The sequence below is a fragment of the Anomaloglossus baeobatrachus genome, chromosome 12 (genome assembly GCF_048569485.1).
Source record: "Anomaloglossus baeobatrachus isolate aAnoBae1 chromosome 12, aAnoBae1.hap1, whole genome shotgun sequence".
Taxonomy (NCBI): domain Eukaryota; kingdom Metazoa; phylum Chordata; class Amphibia; order Anura; family Aromobatidae; genus Anomaloglossus; species Anomaloglossus baeobatrachus.
In genome coordinates this window covers 75,740,746-75,758,313 of record NC_134364.1, presented here as the reverse complement: position 1 = coordinate 75,758,313, position 17,568 = coordinate 75,740,746, and the positions used below count along the sequence as shown (strand labels likewise).

Sequence of the window (17,568 nt, the reverse complement as noted above, 5' to 3'; positions counted from 1 at the left end):
AGGCTAAACACTCTTTAGTACCACATGGTATGCACTAAAGAGTGCAAGTGTATAAGATGATGAAGTTGGGTTTGGGACATAATCTGCAGGATATCTGTTTATATTTGATTACTTTAATATTTCTGTCAACCAGCAAAAATGTACACAGTATTCTAGGATGCAAAAGATGATGTTAACACCTAGCATACTGATGCTAGGTGAGAAATAAATGCACAGTCATGACATATGGAGTGACACACGCAGGACACTCGTCCCAAATTTCTAGATGGGTATTGAAGTGAATATTTATATGTAGATGTGAGCAAATCCTTACTACTACTATTCCTACAGATCGGGCAGCAGGTGTGTAGCATACTATGGAGCCTTTTAAGTGATCAGGACACATGGCAACTATTTTATATTAACCCAGAAGATTAAGCATTTTCTTACATAAGCCAACAATTGTCTGCTAAGCCCTCTTAAAACACAGTTGGTGACAAATCTCCTCGTCCCGTCAGTACTTACAGAACGGCCTCACCTCTGTATTACAGAATTGCCTCTGCAGTCTGGGAACCACCTTCCATTGGGGATTGATAAAATGCACCAATGTGTTGTACTTGGTGAGCAAATATATGGCTGCGGTTATATGGTGATGTGACATGTGTCGCCAAAACATTTGTGCAGGTTAAACTATAGCTCACCTTTTTAAGCTGTGATTTTGCTGTAAAAAATGGCCAAGCCGCAAGCACAGACAGAAAATCTATCACAATGGAAACATTTACATCTCCAGTGTAACACTGCAGGAAATCATTAGATGCAATCTTGCAATGTGACACGTCACCCTGTAGTCCTGGCCTAAGCAGCGGGGACGGATTGTAAACTGCAATTCACCATGCTATATAACCTATGAATAAGATTAAGGCATGAAGCATTGATCAGTGGGGTGTGACCAGTGGGACTCCCAAAAGGCAGAGAATAAGACAGTTTAAGCTTAAAGGGGTTGTCCAGGGAACACAAGTTGTCATCTCTCCACAGGTAGGTGATGTCTTATTGATCAGTGGGGGTGGGATCTCAAAGCGTATATGGATTGGCAGAGTGGGGCACATTACCCGTTAGCAGTGGCATTGCACATGTAAGACGCCGCTTCATTCATTCCTATAAGGCTGCACTCGGCTTACTCACTTTACGGCAGCCCAATAAAGAATGAGCAGAGCAGCGGTCGGGCATCTGTCCTGTTGGTCAGTGAGGATCTGATTGGAAAACTGAGGAAATTGGTTATTGCCGCCAGAACCCCTAAAATTGATTCCATCTTGAAGAGACGTGCTGGAAAAGAGGCAATTGTCGATTAAGCCACTCGGTGGGGAGCACTTATTTAATGATTGATCAATTGCTTGAACTAAAAACGTTTCTTATAGACATGGCGAACCCTCAGGTAACCCTAAATGAAGGTCAATGGACACAGGTGGCTGAATTGAAAAAAATTGCTTAAATCACCCATTTACCGTGACTAAAAAATTACAAGCTGAGGATTTAACTCCTGGCATTTTCATAAGGGAGTGGAAGAACTTACTATTTTGCCTGTCCCAAAGAGGAGGTTTAATCACAGATGGCATTTCTGCTTCAATGATAAGGAAAGAGACACAGCTATTGGAAAATAAAATTCTTCTGGCAGCTGTTTATGTGGACTCAAGTCATCGTATACTGCTTGATGATCAACAGCTTACTAAAGGAAAAGAAGCTTTGAGTGAGGTAGCAGTTAGGATGAGCGGCTACAGGACTGCCAGGCGCAAGAGGACTTGGGGCCTGACAGTGCTACTGCTGCCATATCTTCAGCCTCATCAGATGAGGAGTTTAACTTTGACAAGTATTTGGATGACATGGAGCAGGCAAAGTGTTGCCGCAAGGAAAAAGATTTCACTCCGTCTCCTATAGCAACAGATTGACCAGATTTCGGCAAAATTTTTCACTTGCTCTCAAAGAAATAGAAAAATTCAACCGTTCATCAAAACTGACTGTGCATGTGGCAAATCCTTTATACCCGGAAATTGTTAGAGATGTTGCCCATGTGGTTACGGCTTTTCCTCCAACCCAAGTTACTGTAGAGAGGTTGTTCTCTAGCCTTAAAATTATTAGGTCAGATTTGAGGTAATCTGCGAAGGAGGATCTGATGGAGGCAATTCTATTTCTTAGAACAAATACATAGACTGCACAAATGGTATTTACTATGTTTTTGTTGAAAACTGTTTTTTGCCACTTACATAGTGTATTACATAGTGTTATATATATGTTATATATATATATATTACAAAGTGTATTACATATTTACACTTTATTACAGTTTTTTGTGTTCTAAAGTTGTATTCCATTAAATATATTTCATGTTCTATCTAAATATCTTGATTATTGTATCATAAAAATGATTAAACCGAACCGAAGTGGCACTGAAAAAAGATGAAGACGCCAGAAGGTGAGTATAAGACAGGGGGCTTACCTTTAAAGCGCCACGCCAGCAGTGAAAACAAATAAATTTACACTGGAGTGGTGCTTTAAAAGATGAGAGCAGAAAAATGAGTCTTTAATAAGTGTCCACATGTGGTCCAGCTTCCTGACCTTAAAGTTATTCTCCTTTGGCTTCCTCCTCATGATCACGTTGAAGGTTTCGTACACATCCTCGGCCCCATTCTGAATGGTGTTGGTCATGTCCTGCTGGTACTGATTGGGATCCAGAAACACCCGGTATGTCCTTGTATCACCTTTAAGTTTAGGTTTTGGTTCAGGTCCTATGAAAACAATGAATAAATAAACTAGATCAGCCATCAAGGTGATTTTTTTTTCCCTTTTCAGAGTAGGTCTCGGCTTCTCCTTAGGCACGGTGACACTAGAAGCTCATTCCTCTGTAGGGTAATGGTCTTCACCCCATCTATACAGCTCAGGGAGCCTCGCTTACAGTAACTTACCTTCCTCAATGACCCGGCCCTTCTCATCCAGCATGCCTTGAATCTCACAGCCTCGTACATACATCAGACCCGTCTGCTCCACAATAGACTGCCTCCGATCAAGCTTTGTGCCATAGAGTAACATGGGCCGCAGAGTGATCAGGAAGCAAACGTCGTGTTTCCGGAGACCTAGAATTGTAAAGAGACATTAAGCATTGCTCATACCTGCCATCTAATACATCACATTAGATTCATCCAGCTGTCCGATAGTAATTGACAATTGTACATTGAACTAATAATAATACTAGTTCCACTCTATGCGCTACAAAGGATCAGTATTAAAGGGAACCTGTGAGGTCCAATATGCACGTAGGACCACGAGCAGTTCTGGGTGCATATTGCTAATCCCTGCCTAACCGTCCCTGTATACACTAGCATGGATAAAGAGATCTTTACAAAAAGTATTTCTAAAGATCCTTTAAAATATTCTAATAAGGCCGGGGACTAGTCAACTGGGTGTTAGTTCCCTTGGCTAGTCGGCCCCCTTAGCATGTAAGCAACCCCCTGTGGGCGTACTAACATGATGAAGGTGCATCATCAGAGGATGGCTGCTCTCACTCTTTGCTGCCACCGTGCCAGACACTGAATTTCTGCTCAGTGCGCATGATCCCGGACATTTGGTCATGCGCATTACCCGAGTATGAAGTCAGGATGCATACTAGTCCGGGATGATGCGCACTGAGTCAAAATCCAGGAGTCAGATGCGATGCAGCAGTGGTGAGAGTGACCATCCTCTGGTGCCCACAGGGCCGGGCTCACATGCAAAGGGGGCCGACTAGCCAAAGAAACTAAGGCCCTTGCGACTAGTCCCTGGCCTCATTAGCATATCATAGAGGATCTTTAAATACTTTTTCTACAGGTCTCTCTATCTATGCTACTATAGGCTGAGACCGTTAAACAGGGATTAGCAATATGCACCCAGAACTGCTTGTGGTTCTGTGTGCATATTGTACCTGACAGGTTCCCTTAAAGATTATGCAAATTGTCTCTTCAGAGAGGAAGAGGACTAGACCTCTAGCACCACCTATTGGAAGTAACAATATCAACCCTCAGATAAGCCTTGTTATATGACTTAGGATAAAAGCCAAACCAATATCTCTACTTGCAGACACGTGTTTCGGGGTGGTTACCCTCCTCAGTGCAAAGCACAAGATCTGAGAGGCTATGACTGATGTCTAACAGGTAAGATCTTAAAATTAAGAAAATCGCCTTGAATTATCATAAAACACTGATTAGTTGCACTGATGAGTTTCTTACAGTTTTCCAGCAAATCAGTATTAGAGTTAAAAGAGTTGTCTGCTACTGGAAAACCCCTGATTAATCAGGTCAGAAAAATAAAACCCATCTATACTCCCCCTGTCCACTGCTTATTGGCGGGAGCCTTTACTGTTTTATCAGAACGGACACAAATGATTAGGAGCAACAGCAGATCAGTGGCTGATGATGATCGGCTGCAGCGGTCACATGACCCATTGGGGATAGCAGCACCGACAATGTTGCATGAGTGGAGTATACATCATTTTTATTCTCTATGTAGCATTGCAGCGATAGACAAACTGTTCAGATTGATTAATAATGAAACCCACCCCCAAGGAGAGCTGTTCTGGCTTTCAATGGATCCCTTCTGATCTGTGTTTACTGGTCCCATCCTCGTCACACTGGAAGCTGCCAGAAATCCCCAGTCACTCAGTCCATCACTCATCAGACATGTAGCTGCTGTGGTCTGGTTGAGCTTGAGAATGGGACCAGGATGCACAAGACCGTGGGAACCAAGTCAATGCCGAAAGAGACCGGCGAGGATTGCTGATGGCGCGGATTAATTATTTATTATTTGGATCATCGGTCAGATTTCAACAGAATGACATAAAATAATAATATCCTGTTCCCTTGGATATTTTATGCTGCAGATTATGGAGCGTGCCTCAGTGCTGGTGTACAGGCACGATACAGAGGCCCATGAGGAGGTATGCTTCTGGACACACAGCAGCTCAGGTTGTGTTTGCCACCAGCTTTGTACGCACCCATTTTCCATGTGTATGATCCCAAAACAGAGAAAAAGGAGCAAACAAAGCTAGCATTTGTCACTGTCTTTAGTGCCGGGGTCTGTATTCTCTGTAGGGGCCTGTTATTACCATACTTGCTGTACACAAACAAGAGGATGCTGTCCAGAAAAAGGAGAGGCACAGTGAGACTCCAATGCTCAATCATGGGAGACTTTAGAAATGACGATTAACGGACACTAGCGCAGTCAATCACCGCTAAAGAGGTGCACCGGACGGGGTTTACCAAGGAGACCTCCTGGGTCTAATGGACAAAAAGGAGCTTGTAGAGGACGGGGCTTACCAAGGAGACCTCCTGGGTCTAATGGACAAAAAAGACTGCTCGGGCTACCCCAAAACGCCATCCAATTCCCTCCCTCCCCCCTCCCCCTCCCTGGTTGCCTCCTTGCAACCATCCATGGTTCTCCCCCTCTCCCCCACCTCTCTCTCCCCTCCCTTTTCTTATCTTCCTTTCTTACTCTCTTGTTCTGGTTGTTTGGATCCCTCATTTTGAGGATTAAAGAGTAAATTGGTAGGTTGATTCTATACGTATTGGGTATTGATTAACCTAAAAAAGTTGCAACTTGCATCAGACATGATTGGTGGTGGTGTGACAGGAAATGTGAATCATAATCAAAGGTGACACTACCACATGTTACAGCGTTGTTTTCTTTGTGTATTATTGCCAATGATACCTGAATTTCTCCTTTTTTTGTAATGTAACTTCCTACAATAAAAATTGATTGGATTAATGGACAAAAAAGGAGCTGGTACAGGACGGGGCTTACCAAGGAGTCCTACTGAGTCTAATGGACAAAAAAGGAGCTGGTATAGGACGGGGCTTACCAAGGAGACCTCCTGGGTCTAATGGACAAAAAGGAGCTTGTAGAGGACGGGGCTTCCCAAGGAGTCCTACTGGGTCTAATGGACAAAAAAGGAGCTGGTACAGGACGGGGCTTACCAAGGAGTCCTACTGAGTCTAATGGACAAAAAGGAGCAGGTATAAGAGAAGGTCCAGCCTTACAAGACAAATCCGCATGTGACCAGAGCCTACCTAGCTCCAGGTACATAACCTGTAACCCCTGGGGACACTAGGGTCTTACGTGGGATGTTTTCTAAAATCACTTTCCAAAAAAACAAGAGCTGTAACTGCAAAAAATACCTATGTACTTAATGATTAAAATTACTCATTACAAAGTCACAGATGGAAAATGAATCCCAGACACATCTATTCAATTAAACACTTCAGATGGCCATTAACACAAGCTTGCCTTGTATCAGTGCCAGGCATCTTGGGATGAAGAGGGGCACACCAGATGCCCACTCGTTGGCTCTCTCTGTAATGGTCAAGCATACTGATGTGATTTGCCAACAGAGGTCACCTTTAGTGTGATGCTCCGGCCGGAGGGCCTACGGGGGTATGTTATGCTGCCCGCTGCCAGCTGGCACTATCCAGGACCCTCAACATATAAATTACATTTCGCTGTATCAGCAGTGCTGACATCCCATAACCTAAAACATGCTTATTTTTAGAGAGGAGCACCAGGGCAAGACCTCTTGGAATAGACACACAGATCCCTTAACACTTCAATTATAAAACCATCAGTGTGGAAACAAACTGACCACTTCTATACGGCTGAGCTGTGTGAGCGATGATGACCCTAATGAGAGACAATCAACAGCGGCTCGAGGACAGTCACATGCCCAGTAATCATCCATTAGCACAAAGCCAGCAGCAATCCCAAACACACCTTTTTTTGTCCATTTTGAAAAAGTTGATTTTTGCGGTATCTGTCATTTTAACATGGGAATCTATGGAAAACTGATTGATACTTAGTCATCCATTTTTCTTGCATTTGTAAAGGATCCATTTTTGCTTAGTGGTCAGTTTGAAATGGAAGATAAATCATCAACTCCCATGTAAAAAAAAAACAAAAAATGGATACTGCAAAAATACATTTTTTCAAAACAGAGAAAAATGTTGCGTTTGCACAATTTTTGGCCAATGGATTTGTTGTAATGGATGAAACTTAACAGGTGAACTTAGCCTTACTGAGTACAGAACTCGTACCGACCTATGGCACATGCCAGTCCTCCTACTGCAGCATTCACACACTTAAGCGGGCTTTACACGCTGTGATATCGGTATCGATATCGCTAGCGAGCGTACCTGCCCCCGTCGGTTGTGCGTCACGGGCAAATCGCTGCTCGTGGTGCACAACAGCGCTTACACCAGTCACACGGACTTCCTTTCCCTGCGACATCACTCTGGCCGGCGAACCGCCTTCTTTCTAAGGGGGCGGTTGGTGCGGCGTCACAGCGACATCACACGGCAGCCGTCCAATAGCATAGGAGGGGTGGAGATGAGCGGCTGGAACATGCCGCCCACCTCCTTCCTTCCTCATTGCCGGTGGACGCAGGTAAGGAGAGGTTCGTCGCTCCTGCGGTGTCACACATAGCGATGTGTGGTGCGGCAGGACCAACGAATAACATCGTACCTGCAGCAGCAACGATATTTGGTAAAGGAGCGACGTGTCAACCATCCACGATTTTTGACGGTTTTGCGATCGTTGAACGTCGCTCCTTGGTGTCACATGCTACGATGTCGCTAACGGTGCCGGATGTGCGTCACTAACACTGTTACCCCGACGATATATCGTTAGCAATGTCGCAGCGTGTAAATGGCCCTTTACACTTAGGCCCCCTTCACACATCTGTGCAAAAAAAACTAATGTTTTGCATGGTTTCTTCTCTGTTCCATGGGCCATCCATGTATCAGCGTGTGTGTCGTCCGTTTGACATTCAGATAGCACACAGACCGCATGAACTTGTATACTTACCTGTGTCCGGAGCTGCCATCACACTTGCTTCCAGTTCCGCAGTCAGTACAGTGAATATTCATGAGGCATAATGAGCGGGACCCGGAATCAACAGCAGTACAGGAGACAGGCAAGTATAAAAATGCATTTAATTTCAGTGAGGTGTCCTTCGGTATGTGTCACACTGATGTCACATGGATCACATCAGTGTGCAGTCCGTGTGACATTCACGCTGCCGGCCAAAAACGGACATGTCACCATGTGGAGCAGATGGACATGCGTGTGCTCCACAAGGTCCATGTCAAAACATGGACGTGTGAACAAAGCCAATTGAATTTTCATGAATCTACATGTGTCCATGTCTCCAGTACATGTGGAAACAGACACCACAGACACTGATATGTGAAGGGGACCTTAGAGATAATATACTGAATTATACCTGCTGTATGTGGCTTGTCCATAGAATCAGCTAACTATTATATAATGCAAAGTCTCCTCTGTGCAAAAGAGTAATACAGCCTTATGTCATAGTTGAACACCACCATAATCCAGCACCCACGTGCTGTCAGGATATGCCCAGACCCCTAAGGCGTTATATGACGATTTTTCTTGATAGGTTCATACATGGCATATTCTACTGAATGCTGTATCACAGAGGTATACTAGCTTAGAAACACTGATTACCAGGACTTATGAGAATAATGAGATTATGGGAAATAATTGTAGCTCAAGCTCAATAACAGGAACCAGAGGGTGTTTATTAAATAAACACACTAAGACTAGGTCACAATTAACAAGTAACACAGGGGGTCAGTATTGGGCCCTCTTCTTCTGAATATATTTATTACTGACCTTGTAAAGGGTAAACAGTAGATTTCAATATTTGCAGCTGATAAATTCTGCAAGATAATCAACACAGAGGGGGATAATTTCATATTACAGAAATATTTCTGTAAGCTGGTTTGGTAAGGTTTGGGCTGAGAAATTGCAATTTAAGTTTATGCACTTGATCATATATTTGGGCAGAGGAAATAAAATGTGCAACTATGTAGTAAAATAGGAAAACATTAGGCAAAATGGTCAAGGAAAAACACTTGGGTGTATGAGAGGATGGCCAACTTAACTTTGAAGAACAGATACAGACAGCAACTGAAAAGGTATATAAAGTCATGAGATGCATTAACAGAGGCATAGATGCTCATAGTTTTACCCCTATACAAGTCACTAGTGCGACCACGCTTAGAATACTGGGTGCAATTTTTATCTCTGGTGTATAAGAAGGACATAGATGAAGTGGAGTTGATGCAGAAAAAAGCAATCAAGGTTATTAACCCCTTCACGACATACATATGAGGTACCGGTATGTCATATGTTGCGGGTACTCCTCCCTAGCTGTTTAACCACCTAAATGCTGTGATCAATGGCGTTCACAGCATATAGGAGGCTAAGAGAGGCTCCCACTCCCACCTGATCCTCACACCATGATGTAATTGTAGGCTGCTGATGGTTGTCCCATCCCAACCCAAAATGAAGTAATGACTTCCATATATACTAGCTACGGTAGCCTGTTAGACCAAGAACATGGTCTAAAAGGCGTTTAGTATAAGACTGACAGGTGTAATGCATTGCTGTAAATGTGTATTGCAATGCATTAGACTAGTGATTAGAGTAATAAGTTAAAGTCCCATAGAGTTACCGAGTAAAAAAAGAATAAAGAACAAAAAATTTTAAAAACTAATATGCCAATAAATAGGTACAGTTATGTAAAAAACACAAAATAAAAAGTACACATATTTGGTATTGCCAGGTCAAGAATTACCTGATCTATAAAACTTTCACACCATAAAAAATAAGAGCAAAAACAATGTCTTTCCATCATAAAGCTGCAAATAAGTGGAATAAAATGGAATAAAAATTAGCATGTAAATAAAAATGGATCCCTGAAAACGTCATCTTATCCAGCAAAAACAACATTACTGGAGTGAGGAAGGTCCACTTAATGTACAGGTGTGTGTCTCCAGAAGTACGAGCTGAGTAGAATGTATGGACACTACAATGTACTGAGCACTACAATGGCAGATTTGCAATTTTTAGTCTACAACATTCACTGTGTTTTATTTCTGCAAAGCACCCATGGAGTCAAACTGTCACTACACCCATAGAGATGAATACCCACAGGGGTGTAATTTCCAAAATGGGGTCACTTGAGGAGATGTCTGCTGTTCTGGCACTTAGGGGCTATGGGGATGGAGTCTGCAAACTATTCTAGGAAAAGCTTTGCTCCAAAAGTCAAATGGCACTTCTTCCCTCCCGAGCCCTGCAATGCAAACGCCAAATGCCAAACAGTACTGGCTACTGCCACCTTCAGGAAAAATTGTGTAACACATTATGGGCCTTTTTTTTTTTTTTTAACTTGTTTCCCCTTGTCAAAAAATTGTAAATCTAAAATAAGATTTTAGTGGTAAAAATGTAATTCTTTTTTCTTTACCACTCAATAGTATAACATTTTGTGATACACCTGTGGTGTCAATATGCTCACTGCACCCCTAGATTAATTAATTGAGGGGTGCAGTTTTGCAAAGTGGGGTCACTTGTGGGGGATTTCTGCTATTTTGGCACCTCTGGGACTCTCCAATGTGACATGGCACCCACAATCCATTCCACCAAAATCTGTGCTCCAATATTGTGCTCCTTCCCTTCTGAGCTTTGCACTGTGCATGAAAAGAAATTCCTGATTATATAGAGGGTATTGGTGCACTCAGGAGAAATTCTGTAACAAATTGTATTGTCCATTTTCCCTTTTTTGAAAATGTAAAATTTGGGACCAAAGCATAATTTTAGTGAAAAAAATAGTAATTTTTCATTCTCACAGCCAAATGTCGCACAATTCAGTGAATGACTTGAGGGTTAAAATTGATTCTTTGAAAGGTGTAGTTTCCAGAATGGGGTCACTTGTGGGGGGTTTCTGCTGTTTTGGTATGTCAGAGGATCTTCACATGTGACATGGCATCTGCAATTTGTTTGAGTTCAAATGGCGTTCCACAATTCAAATAGTGCTCCTTCCCTTCTGGGTCCTGCCATGCACCCAAACAAGAGCACATATGGGGTTTTGGTGTACTCAGGAGAAACTGCACAAAAACTTGAGTGGTCCATTTTTTCCTGTTACCTTCGTGAAAATGAAAAATTTGTTGTTAAAGCAACATTTTTGAGGCAAAAATTTATAATTTTCATTTTTCCCAGCTCAACTTTCTAAAAATCTGTGAAGGATCTGTGGGTTCAAGGTGCTCACCACACATCTATTCCATAAAAGGTATAGTTTCTGAAATGGGGTCACTTGTGGTGGTTTTCACTGTTTAGGCACATCAAAGGCTCTACAAACACAACATGGCATCTGCTATCTGTTCCAGCCAATTTTGCACTACAAAATTCAAAAGGTGCTCCTTCCCTTCCGAGCCCTGCCGTGTGCCCAAACAGATTTCCACGAAATGTGGAGTATCTTCTGTACTCAGGGAACATTGCACAACAAATAGTATGGTCCACTTTTTCCTTTTACCCTTCTGTAAATAAATTTTTTTGGGATTAAAGCAGTATTTCTGTGGGCAAAAATTAACATTTTCTTTTTTTTCCTACAACATAGTTTTAATTCCTGTGAAGCACCTAAAAGGTTAAGTTAAGTTCTTGGATGTGGATTTGAGCAGTTTTAGGGGTGCAGATTTTAAAATGGTGTCACTTTTGGGTATTTTCTGTCACCTAGGCCCCTCCAAGTTACTTCAAATGTGGGTTTGTAAATTTTTGGGGGGAAAATGAAAAAATCTTTTAACAGTTTTAAAATAAAAAAAATTGTGTGGCATAAAAATTCAATGGCCGAAAATTGCAAAATTGACAAATGTTAGGTTACATTTTCGATACTTTCATAAATAAATGCAAATCATATCAACCAAAATTTAACACTAACATGAAGTACAACAGGTCACGAAAACTCAATCTCAGAATCACCGGGACCCGTTGAAGCGTTCCAGAGGTATCTCATAACATGATACTGTACTGGTCAGAAAAGAAAAATTTTGGGTCGTCAGGAAGGTCAAAACAGGCTTCGATTGTAAGGAGTTAAAGGAATACATGGACTGCAATATGAGGCTTGGAGGTAATCAGTTTGTAAAAACAAAGGGGCGATCATATTACGATGCACAAATATTTCCAATGAGCTTTTTACACTTAGCCCTTGTAATGGTGTCAAGTGGTTATCTTTAATGTCTAGAGCACCAGAGGGCTGCCGGGCCCACCAGCGGGCTGCCGTACCCACCTGCGGGCTGCCGGGCCCACCTGCGGGCTGCCGGGCCCACCTGCGGGCTGCCGGGCCCACCTGCGGGCTGCCGGGCCCACCAGCGGGCTGCCGGGCCCACCAGCGGGCTGCCGGGCCCACCAGCGGGCTGCCGGGCCCACCTGCCCACTTGAGGTCTAGAGGAACAAAGGTTTAATCATAATCACAGATGCAGATTCTTTACTGTAAGAGCGATGAGGCTATGGATTCTTCACTGCAAGAGCACTAAAACTCTGTCACATGATGTGATAATGGATGAAGCACTACAAAAAGTACATGGATTGCAATAGCTTCAGGATAGGTTTGTAACCCCAGGCTAGTGTAAACCCACCACAAGAGGTTGTGTAGGCACAAGACGGGGGTCAGCATATGGTGTAGATCTGAGTGCACGAGGAACCAGCTGCAGCAGCTAATCAGGAGCGCTTTTGATGTCCGACATCAAAGCAACATACTTAGTTTACTTCCTATTTGATGCCTGTTTGTTGTTTTTTTTACCTTTGTTTAGAGAGTCAATAAGCAAAAGAAAAAAAAAAGATCTAGGGGGTGCATTTTCTATTTTGGGGGCTAAAAATAATTTCAGAGAAGAAGCGATAAACCCTGCAATACACTGCTGCATTCAGAGTGTTATGTAATGAACACATGTGGGTAGTAGTAATGTCCTAGCAGTGATATCCGAGAACATTTACATACGTCCATACTGCACGGTAAGCAAAACTCTTGTATGGCAGGAACACATGGCCGACCACGTAACATGACAGGTCCTCTAGAGGTTGTCTATACCGTGCTAAACTTGCCGGACACAAACTGTCAGGTCATGCTGGGGAGTTTTAGTTTCACAACCTCAGAGACTTACACTGTAAAAGTCTATGACGTTAAAGGGAACCTATATCAGAAAATGGACCAGCAGCTTCCACAAATGTGAACAGGCGCCAACCGAAACAAAAACCCACATAACTACAAAAGCATATCCAGTGGCACTTTACTATATAAGGGTACATTGGGATTGCATTACTGCTATAAGAATATTAGAGAAAGGACAAAAATACATAGCTAATGTGAAAATGAGTAAGGAGACATACGCATTGCACTACTGCTTTGGAAATACTGACAAAAAAGAGAATTTTGTTTACTTACCGTAAATTCTTTTTCTTATAGTTCCGTATTGGGAGACCCAGACCATGGGTGTTTAGCTTCTGCCTCCGGAGGACACACAAAGTACTACACTTAAAAGTGTAGCTCCTCCCTCTGAGCTTATACACCCCCTGGTGAGCCAGTCCCAGCCAGTTTAGTGCAAAAGCTGAAGGAGAATAGCCATCCACAAGTAGAACAGAGCAAGAGGCGGAACAACCGGAGACTCTGTCCACGACAACAGCCGGTGATAACACGCGGAACAAGAAAATTGCCAACAGGCAACAGGGAGGGAGCTGGGTCTCCCAATACGGAACTATAAGAAAAAGAATTTACGGTAAGTAAACAAAGAAGGGAATTTTGTTACTTACCGTAAATTCCTTTTCTTCTAGCTCTTATTGGGAGACCCAGACGATTGGGTGTATAGCTACTGCCTCCGGAGGCCACACAAAGCATTACACTAAAAAGTGTAAGGCCCCTCCCCTTCTGGCTATACACCCCCCGTGGGATCACGGGCTGCTCAGTTTTAGTGCTAAAGCAAGAAGGAGGAAAGCCAATAACTGGTTTAAACAAATTCACTCCGAGTAACATCGGAGAACTGAAAACCGTTCAACATGAACAACATGTGTACCCGCAAACAAACCAAAAATCCCGAAGGACAACAGGGCGGGTGCTGGGTCTCCCAATAAGAGCTAGAAGAAAAGGAATTTACGGTAAGTAACAAAATTCCCTTCTTCTTCGGCGCTCTATTGGGAGACCCAGACGATTGGGACGTCCAAAAGCAGTCCCTGGGTGGGTAACAAAATACCTCAAGTTAGAGCTGCAAGACAGCCCTCCTCTACGAGGAGGCCACTGCCGCCTGCAGGACTCTTCTACCTAGGCTGGCGTCCGCCGAAGCATAGGTATGCACCTGATAATGTTTGGTGAAAGTGTGCAAACTCGACCAGGTAGCTGCCTGGCACACTTGTTGAGCCGAAGCCTGGTGTCGTAATGCCCAGGACGCACCCACGGCTCTGATTGAATGGGCCTTCAGCCCTGAAGGAACCGGAAGCCCCGCAGAACGGTAGGCTTCCAGAATTGGTTCTTTGATCCATCGAGCCAGGGTGGCTTTAGAAGCCTGCGACCCCTTGCGCTGGCCAGCGACAAGGACAAAGAGTGCATCAGAGCGGCGCAGGGGCGCCGTGCGGGAAATGTAGATTCTGAGTGCTCTCACCAGATCTAACAAATGTAAATCCTTTTCATACCGGTGAACCGGATGAGGACAAAAGGAAGGTAAGGAGATATCCTGATTAATATGAAACGAGGATACTACCTTAGGGAGAAACTCCTGAATGGGGCGCAGCACTACCTTGTCCTGGTGGACCACCAGGAAGGGAGCCTTGGATGACAGCGCTGCTAGCTCAGACACTCTCCGAAGAGACGTGATCGCTACCAGAAAGGCCACTTTCCGTGATAGTCGAGAGAGTGAAACATCCGTCAGAGACTCGAAAGGCGGCTTCTGGAGAGCAACTAGTACCCTGTTCAGATCCCATGGATCTAACGGCCGCTCGTACGGGGGGACGATATGACAAACCCCCTGCAGGAACGTGCGTACCTGCGGACGTCGTGCTAGACGCTTCTGAAAAAACACCAATAGCGCCGAGACTTGCCCTTTAAGGGAGCCGAGCGACAAGCCCTTTTCAAACCCAGATTGCAGGAAGGAAAGAAAAGTAGGCAATGCCAATGGCCAGGGGGACACTCCTTGTACAGAGCACCAGTAAAAGAAAATCTTCCACTTCCGTGGTAGATCTTAGCAGACGTGGGCTTCATAGCCTGTCTCATGGTGGCAACGACCCCTTGGGATAATCCTGAGGACACTAGGATCTAGGACGCAATGGCCACACAGTAGGTTCAGGGCCGTAGAATTCAGATGGAAAAACGGCCCTTGGGACAGTAAGTCTGGCCGGTCTGGTAGTGCCCACGGTTGACCGACCGTGAGATGCCTGTCGCCAGAGCTCTTTGATCGTCATGAAAACCGGGACCTTGCTGTTGTGCCGATTCGTGAAACCCGTCCGGGTGCAGAGACCATTCTCCTGCGTCCACGCCCTGGTGACTGAGGAAGTCTGCTTCCCAGTTTTCTACGCCCGGGATGTGAACTGCGGATATGGTGTATGCTCTGTCTTCCACCCCTAGCAGAATCCGGCGGACTTCCTGGGAGGCTCGCCGACTGCGTAGTCCGCCTTGGTGGTTGATGTATGCCACCGCTGTGGATTGTCCGACTGAATTCGGATCTGTTTGCCTTCCAGCCACTGCAGGAAGTCTTGCAGGGCAATATACACTGCCCAGAGCTCCAGACAATTGATCTGAAGAGTGGACTCCTCTGAAGAGAGTCCTTGATCGTCTGAGAAAGGGGGACGTTCCTGTGTAGGGACATCGACTTCCCCTCCCATTAGCGAAGAATGTTCTATTGAAGTGGACGCAGATGAAACTGCGTGAAAGGGACTGCCTCTGGATGAGGTGTCTCCTTGAAGGAGAGACTGCACCCCCGTCTGTAGTGACCGCTGTTTGTCCAGTGGAAGCTTCACCATCGCTGAGAGAGTGTGAAACCCCAAGCTAAGATATGCCAGCGATTGGGTTTAACTTTGAAAAGTTGAGGACCCACCCGAAACTCTGGGAAGTCTCCAGCGCCATGTTCAGGCTGTGTTGGCATGCCTCTTAAAAGAGTGCCTTGACAAGTAGATGGTCTAAGTAAGGGATCACAGGGTGACCCTGAGAGTGCGGGAGTGGTCCCACTGCTGCCATGAACTTGGTGAAAACCCGTGGGGCTGTCGCCAGACCGAAGGGTAGGGCTACGAACCGAAGATGCTCGTCTTCAATAACGAATCGTAGCAAACGCCGGTGCTCTGGAGCAATCGGCAGGTGGAGATAAGCATCCTGATGTCTATTGATGCTAGGAAATCTCCTTGAGACATTGAGGCAATGACGGAGCGGAGGGATTCCATCCGGAACCGCCTGGTTTTCACGTGCTTGTTGAGCAGTTTAAGGTCCAGAACGGAACGGAAGGAGTCGTCCTATTTTGTCACCCCGACCAGATCGGAGTAAAAAGTGTCTCTTGTTCCTGAGGAGGAACCGGGATTACGACTCCTACTGCCTGCAGAAGAGCCTCGGCTCGGCCGGTGAGGAAGTTTTTGCGACAAACTGTCTCTCACCCACCGGCCATTGACCTGTGGCAGTTAAATGTCGCTACAGCGGGGGAGTCTGCCACCGACCGCGGACGCGGAGAGAGAGGGCTGAAAGTCATGAGGAAACCGCCTTGGTAGCGGTTCCTCCGGCTGCCTTCTCCGGGCGTGATTGAGCCCGCCAGGAACCTGCGCCCCTCTGAGCCTTTTGAGTCCTGTTGGACGAGGGCAATTGGGACGTGCCCGAGCCTGGGAAGGACCGAAACCTCGACTGTCCCTTCTCCTGATGGGTCTTGTTTGATAGCTGGGGTAAGGAAGAATCCGTACCCTTGGACAGTTGAATGATTTAATCCAACCGCTCACGAAACAGTCTGTCACCAGATAAAGGCAATCTGGTTAAGCACTTTTGTGGAAGCAGCATCTGCTCCAATCCCTTAACACTAGGAGCGTAACAACACGGAGTTGGCGGACGCCACTGACGTACGGCTCGTAGAGTCCAGGACAGCATAAACAGCTTGAGTCGCAATGCCGACATTGCGAGGTGAAGGACGCTACTGCGGCCAAGATGTACATGTGACCGCGTCCCTCTGCGCAATACTAGCTGAAATAGCTTGGAGTGCCTCTATGGCTGCGAATGCCGGGGCAACCGACCCGCCGATAGCTTCATAGACAGATTGCAACCAGAGGGCTATCTGTCTGTCAATGGCATCTTTAAGTGAAGTCCCATCTTCCACTGCAACTATAGATCTAGCCGCAAGCCTGGAGATTGGGGGATCCACCCTTGGAGCGCTTGAGCACGTCAGGGGGGAAGAGACAACGCGTATCCTCAATACGGTTGGAGAAACGCTTATCGGGATAAGCGTGGTGTTCCTGGACTGCTTCTCTGGAGTCAGAGTGACCAGAAAAGTACTCAATATACGCTTGAGATACCGAAATAGGGATTTCTTCTGCTGTGAAGCTGACCCCTCCACTGGAGGAGTTGAGGGAGAAATACCCAACCTTCCATTGATGGACGCTATAAGATTATTCACTATAGCGTCACCATCCGGTGTATCCGGATTGAGAGCGGTCTCAGGATCAGAGTCCTGAACAGCTACGTCTGCATCATCATACAGAGAGTACTGTGAT

The 17,568-nt window shown here is 45.1% G+C and overlaps 1 protein-coding gene across 1 annotated transcript in view; it reads right to left on the bottom strand.

Annotated features, from left to right (window-relative positions):
• AQR (aquarius intron-binding spliceosomal factor) overlaps positions 1 to 17,568 on the bottom strand; it is a 245,522-nt gene that overhangs the window by 117,719 nt on the left and 110,235 nt on the right. Inside the window, exons 18-19 of the mRNA XM_075330613.1 lie at positions 2,937 to 3,104; positions 2,590 to 2,759 (exon numbers count right to left, since the gene is read on the bottom strand). Coding sequence (XP_075186728.1) covers positions 2,590 to 2,759; positions 2,937 to 3,104 — 338 coding nt within the window. The remainder of the gene's footprint in view (positions 1 to 2,589; positions 2,760 to 2,936; positions 3,105 to 17,568) is intronic.